The sequence below is a fragment of the Delphinapterus leucas genome, chromosome 19, assembly GCF_059928025.1.
Source record: "Delphinapterus leucas isolate spDelLeu-1000000601 "Yukka" chromosome 19, BTC_Dleu_Yukka2, whole genome shotgun sequence".
NCBI classification, from domain to species: domain Eukaryota; kingdom Metazoa; phylum Chordata; class Mammalia; order Artiodactyla; family Monodontidae; genus Delphinapterus; species Delphinapterus leucas.
This window is the reverse complement of record NC_143147.1, coordinates 45,670,171-45,677,044: the sequence shown is the minus strand read 5'-3', so window position 1 is coordinate 45,677,044 and position 6,874 is coordinate 45,670,171. Positions and strand designations below refer to the sequence as shown.

At 45.5% G+C, this 6,874-nt stretch overlaps 1 protein-coding gene across 2 annotated transcripts; it reads right to left on the bottom strand.

Moving 5' to 3' along the window:
- Positions 1 to 1,553: 1,553 nt before the first annotated feature.
- TOB1 (transducer of ERBB2, 1) lies at positions 1,554 to 5,636 on the bottom strand. Of its 2 annotated transcripts, none has more exons than XM_022558059.2 (2): positions 5,341 to 5,636; positions 1,554 to 3,490 (listed from the first exon to the last, which is right to left on the bottom strand). In XM_022558059.2, exon 2 carries the CDS (start codon positions 3,344 to 3,346, stop codon positions 2,312 to 2,314), a length of 1,035 nt encoding a protein of 344 aa, XP_022413767.1. In that variant the 5' UTR covers positions 3,347 to 3,490; positions 5,341 to 5,636; the 3' UTR covers positions 1,554 to 2,311. The 2 variants fall into 2 exon arrangements, with proteins under 2 accessions (XP_022413767.1, XP_089757215.1); XM_089901089.1 differs by lacking the exon at positions 5,341 to 5,636 and adding an exon at positions 5,166 to 5,246.
- Positions 5,637 to 6,874: the final 1,238 nt, after the last annotated feature.

The window sequence follows — 6,874 nt, the reverse complement described above, 5'->3', positions numbered from 1 at the left end:
CCAGGAAACCAATCAAGATAAAATTGAGTTAACTTTTTCAGCACCAAACCAACATATGTACCAATATTTAATTTCCCTAAGATTTTTTTTGCCAGTACACACATCCCCAAGATCTGATATTCACACTTACATTAAGCTCAATTATTTAAAATCTGAATATATGTATTAGTGTTACAGATAGTTACAAATTCTATTGTGTATCTATTGGCCAGTTGCCTTTTGATTTTTAGAAAAAGTTAACTTGAGCCTTTCTTCATTTATAAAAAGGCAGTTTTCTTCCAGTTAAGTCTATGATAACTTCACCCAAAAGTTTCTAGTAGAAACTAGTGCTTAAAACCATTACTCTGTTCTTAGATCTATTCAAACTTTGTGATCACAAAAGCACATAATTGATAGCATAGGCAGACCAATCTCTGCTAGTTCCAGTCACTACCCCAATACTTCTTCATAACCTCATTCTGTCCACCAAAGGACAAAGGCCTCACCATGGAGCTGACAGAACAGCTTAGCTCTGTTATTTCCAGTGCTTGTTTCCTTAAAACTTTTTATTGTTCTAAACCGAGAGGGTAACAGACAAAAGGCTTTTGTAGACTGGTGTCCAAAAAATTCATTTGAGACCAAATTTATTTCACAAGTAACCCAGACAGTGCTGGTTTCTTACTAAAAAAGCAGAGAAAGTTATTCTTCCAATTCAAGACGATTTTCTCCCCAATACGATGTCAACACTGTATCAATGGACATCTAAACAGTGAAATGACTCATTATTTTAGCTTAAAGATAGTCTCACCCTTCCACCTCATCACTTACAAAAAAAAAAAAAAAAAAAAAAGACTCCATCCTTAACGAGCCACCACAATTTGACAGATTATGACTAATCTTTGATGTCCCAAACCAGCAGGTTGGCTATGTGCTTGCAAAAACAAAACCAACCCAAAAACTGTGCGTCAACTTTTTTGCTAGGAAAATGCACACAAATACTAATATAAATACCTGTCCAATCTTGAATAGATTTTAATCATCAATTCTCCAGCTAACTACGATGACTAAACTCAGTGTTAAGGATTAGTAAAAACAGACCTAAATCTTCTTTTTAAATAGTTAGGTCAGCTGCTTCGTCAAGCAAGTTTTCTGAGCTATTCATCTCCCATGCAGAAATAGAAAACTGATCCAATGGTTTCTTTCTCCATATACATTTCAAATAAATCCTCTCAGTTTACATGAGTGAATTTCATTTTATCACCTGACTCTGTCTTAGATGTCAGCATGACACATTTTAATAGGGTTGACTCGCCTTAGCATACCACCCCTATAGTGGGGAGACAAGATGCGGATGGACAGAGTTAGCTGCTAAACACAATAAAGCCGTCCCAAGCAGGCTTTAGGACAACTTTTTACGTGGCAAACTACTATCTGTGCACTGGTGGAGCAACAGCTTTCCATTATTCCCTTGTGATTCAACGAGTCAGATCCTTCTGCCTTATCGGCATTTACAACATCATAATTCCAGAATTAGATCTTTGGCAAAGGCTTAAAAACAAAGACCACGATGAACATTTTTAATTTTAAAGAATTTTAATACAAACTTAATATAAACTATTTCAGTCCCTCTTAACATGTAAGACACTGACTCAAAATACTTTTATACCGTTTTTTTCAAGTATTGCACAATATAGGTACAAAATTAATATTTACGATTACATTTTCTTCCATAATATATAGCAAAAATCTTTAAACCTTTAACAGAAAATACATTTTTTTGAAAAAGCAAATATTCGTACATTTTCATTCCACCACTAAAGGAATATCCTGTACACAATTTAGAAGAGGTGATGTCTTTAAGATGGATAATTTACAATTTCAGTAAAAAAAATACCACATGAAGCTGCTGCTGTCACAGGTCACTGTAGTAAAAAGATATAAATGCAATACCATGTCGTAGAAACAATATATATATCCTCTGGTATTTTACAAACTTTGTACTAAATTAAATTATACAATTAGAAAAGACCAATAAACCCACTTATTAGTGCCAATTTTTTATATATAAAAAAAAAATCAGCCATGTCCTTGCTATATCTTAAATACTGTAAGAGGCCATATCTGAGAGTATACTTTAAAATATACAGTCAGTATAAAATAACTTTGTGCTTGGTTGGCAATGAAAAATGATGCATGTTTTATTTTTGTAACCAAGCTTGAATGTATCCTTACTATAAGCTTAAAAAAAAAAAAATCTCAAGGAGGTTATAAAAAAAAAAACATCCCCCTTGGGTCCGAGCATTTTAACTTGTACAATACATCTTTTCTTTTTTTAGTTAGCCATAACAGGCTGGAATTGCTGGTTAGAATACTGCATGTTATTCAAGCTAAAATTCAAGCCATCTACAAAAGACTTCTCGTTGAGGCCTCCGTAGGCCGCAAACACATCAAAGGCATTACTGTACTGGAGAGGACTGAGGTTAAGGGGGCTGTCACCTGGGAACATTCCACTGGTACTACTACCTTGACCCTGCATATTAGGAAAAATAAATTCCTTGGCGTTAGGAGAAAGAGCGGAGGTTTTCTGCTGTTGCTGCTGCTGTGGTGGTGGTGACGGCGGTGGCTGGGGTGGCTGTTGCTGTTGCCGTGGCTTCTGCTGGTTACCCAGGCCAAGCCCATACAGAGAGTGCACTGAGGAAGAGATGGCTTTCTGCTTCAAGAGGTCATTCACATTCAAGCCGAGGTTGATAGGAGAAGTACGTGCAACCTTGTTGCTTCGGCCACTATTCTTCATTTTGGTAGAGCCGAACTTGGTGGCAGCAAAAGTGGCAGTGGTAAAGGTTAAAGGCTGAGTGGACCGGGGCATGAAGGTAGGGCTTACAGCAGCAGAGTGACCAAAGGGAGGAGATGGAGAGCTGGACACCGATGAGGCTGGGTCACTTATGGGCATAAAAACCTGGGCCTCTGGGTTAAAGCTGTTTTTGATCTCCTTATCCAACTCACATCCATTTTCATTATTATCATCCACATAAAGCACCTTCACTGGTCCCTTTTCACCAATTTGGTAGGAAACCTCAAATGGGTCGATCCAAACACTAAGATCCTGCGGCAGATTGCCGCGAACATCATCAATGTCCAAACCACTCTCTTTGGATGCTTGTTCAATCACTGGGTCCACCTTCTCCCCTACGTGTATACATCTAAACCCTGATCCTTTGTATGGCTTTTCAGGATACCAGTGCCCTTCATATTTCTTCTTAAGAAGTCTTTCGAGCTCTTCACCAAAAATGTTGACACGTCTCCTGGGAAGCTTATTGTACAGATATGAAATAATAAAATTTAGTGCTACTTGGATTTCAAGCTGCATAGCTGCTATGCCACAAAATTAGGTTTGTGTTTCAACTCCCCCCCCCAAGACACACACAAAAGTGTTCAGTTTGTGGCAGAGAAACAAATTTTCATTCAAAGTGCTGGTATTAGTAGATATCCTTCACCTTGAGTGGTCTTGTTCCTTAAAACAAACAAAACAAAAGGAGACATGTCCACATAAGATAAATGTTAAGTCTCACAACCTTTTTTTTACCCCCAGAGTAATTTCACTTTTGAAAAAGTCTAATAGGCTAGAAAGTCTGAAAAATATAATCAGCACAAAATATAGGAACTTACAATCGAAAATTATTTACTGAAGATCCAAATCTCAAGGGAAAACAGGATTTTCAGTTAAAACAACATTAAAAATAAACCCTATTATTTACTTTCTGTTTCTGAATAGAGTTCTAAGAGGAAAAATATTCCCAGAATACACAGCATATTTCTTCTTTTTCTTCCTGCAGTTCTCAAAAGAATATTTATTGGAAACTAAACTCAGCATACCTATCTATATACATACACACATATAATATATACATATATATATGCTAGTTTTAGAAGTTGGTCATACTCCTATTCATCAACTTAGAAGTGAATTCTGTATTTCAGTTCATTTTGGATATATACTGCTTAAATCTTCTTCATCATTAAACATCTCAAAACTTGAGAAGTTAGGAAAATTATTTTAATTTCCAAAGCACATGATAGTAAAGTTAAAGGAATTAAATACAAAATGAATTGCCATCCTAGTGAACAACAATTATGAACCAAATTATCCTACACAGTTGCTGTTTTAAATATACTAAGGGCACATAATGTAATACTCGAGCTTCTCTATGCTTTTCTTTTCAATGTGTGTTTTTCTAAATCTGAAAATACCTCTTGGGTATCAAGTATAACATAAGAAACAATTAATTTCAAACTTTATTGATTATTCTGTTTAAAGGGCAGGGTTTCTGAGTTTTATTCTCATTTTCAAAGCCACCTCCCTCCCTCATGGTAAGAGAACAGCCGGAGAGGCATGTACGATAAGGTCGACCTTTAAACGTTTGCTGGATCAGCACTGGGTGGGGATAAGAAAAGACCAAGGGCAAACAAGATATTTGCAGATCTATTTGTACACTGAGGTTGATTCAAAAGGACATTTAAAAAAATCAAGTTGGTATTAATCCATCTGTCTCATTTTCCATATTCGTGGTGACAAAGGGAAAAGAATCCCCGGCTTCCCCCCAACTACACTTTCCAAGCCGAAAGCCCGAGTGCTGGCAAAGGCAGCTGATTAAGCCAAAATGCTTGAAGGTGCAGTCGAGCGAAATTCAGATTCGGCGTAAGGTAGTTTCAAAGCAACGCCTTAAAGACAGGAGCGTGAAGAATTACATAAACAGCCAGTTGGGTCTCATTAGATTTCTGCTCACAGCCCTCGGAGCCTAAGCAAGTCTCCTCCCCCAAGGAGGAGGTGGAGGAAGGCCACGAGAAATGGAAAAGCAACCACTCGGGGCCCGGGGGCCGGACACCGGGCGGGTCGCGCCGCCGGCCGCACAGGGTCAGCCGCTCCCCTCCCCCCGCCGTAACCCGACCTGCCGCTCCCTGCACCCCCCGCGCCCCGAGGCTCCTGGGACCCAGCCAGAGCCCGGGGAGCACCGGATCCCCGGCACCATTTTCGGGCCCGGCGGCCACCGGCCCCGAGGACCCCAGCGTTCCCCTCGAGCTAGCCGCTGCTCCCGGGCGCCCCAATCCCCGATTCCCGTCAACTCGACCCCGGCCGCCCTTCCCCGGTCACCCGGCCCAGCTGAGCCCGACGCGCCGGCCGACCCCACCTGCGGCCCCCGGGCACGCCGGGGCCCCTCGGAGCCGCCTCAGGCCGGGTGTCGGGAGCGGCTCCCCTCCTCGCCCGGGCCTTGACGCCTCCGTCCCGAGCCCCGAAGGCCCGGGGCTCTACGCCGCTGCAGCCCCTCCTCCTCCTGACCCCGCCCGCCGCCCATCGATACTTACGGGTTGCTAACACCACAGACCCGGCCGCTGGGCGGACAAGGGGCGGCAGGGCGGGGGCACGGGAGGGTAGGCGGCTGCAAGCTGGCCGGGCCGAGGGCACGCCGACGCCGCCGGGCGGAGATTGCGGAGGACGAGGGCCTCAGGAGCTCGCCCCTTCTGGCTCGGAGTGGCGAGGACGGGATCAGGCAAGCGCGCTCACTTCTCCACACAGCCCGGTGCCCGGCCCAGCGTCCCCGTAGAGCGCGTAGTCCGCACCGGGCCAGAGCTTCGCTCCTTCTGCCGCGGCGCGCGCCCCGCCTCTCATTTTATATTCTCCTCCCCGCCCCCATCCCCTCCCGTAGGGATGCGCGCGCCCGCCCCGCGTCCCACAGCTCCGGGCGGTGTCACCATTCCCCGCCCTCACACCCTGCAACGGAGACCCTGGCCGGCTGGCTCCGCCCCTGCCCTGCCCCCGGACGCCATTGGCCAGGTCCCGCCGGCCCATGTCCTGACGGGCGGCGGAGGGCCGGGTGGACAAGGCCACACCTCTCGGGCTGCAGGGTGGCCAATGAGCCGATGATCTGGAGTCACTGTGGGCGGGATCAAGAGAAGATTTGGAAAGGGATTGGGGGAGAGACTTGCCAGTGAGGGCTACAGAGTGGGTTGGGACAGCTGACTCAGTCTAGGCAGAGAGCGCCGGGGAGAAGGGGGGAGGGGAGTGAAGCTGGGGGCGAAGCGGCTGGGGAAAAAGAGGAGGAGAGCGCAAGACCCCGAGAGGGAGGGGGGAATTTACAAAGAATGTCTCACCCGAGTGGGACTGTGGCTGGGGAAAATCCCACTCGTGGACGAGTTACCAAATCGGCCTCCAGTGCACCCAGGAGAGCCTAGAAAAAGGGCGAACTGTGACGGGGACTCGTGTACCCGATTAATTGAATATTAATCACCTCAAGGGCCTAGGCCAACTGCCATCCAGAGCGGGGGGTGGTGGGCAACCGCAAAACCCAGAGCTGCCGTGCCAGGCTGGGGGTGGGGAAGAGACCACCTGGCCACACCTCCCGCCCAGGTGAACTGCCTCCGCTTCCCACATCAGACCTCCCCGTGCGACCCGGCAGCAACTCGGACGTGGGGGTGGCTTGAGACTAAGAAGAATCACATTTTATTCCGAATGTCCCAATCCAGGCCTCCATGCCAAATTGCGTACGTATCTAAGTATATATATGTAAGCATGCGTGTATTTCAAGAGCCTACTTTAACATAAACACACATAATAAACACGGTGCCTTCCTGTATTGTACATTTAAGATAATTTTCAGTTGAAATATGGGCGAGTAAATAGGGCGCGGGGAAAGAGAGGGACTCAAAGGGGGCGGGCAAGCGCTCTTTTCCACAACCTGCAGCACAGAAATACACGAAGTTACACTGGGAGCGGAACCAAGCTTCCCTCGCGGCTAAAAATATTACTCACAGGTAGCAACGACGCCTGATTGGCCACGCTTCTCCCTTAGCAACCAGGCGATTGGCTGTCTGGTATCCAGGAGACCGACGTCGAACTCTC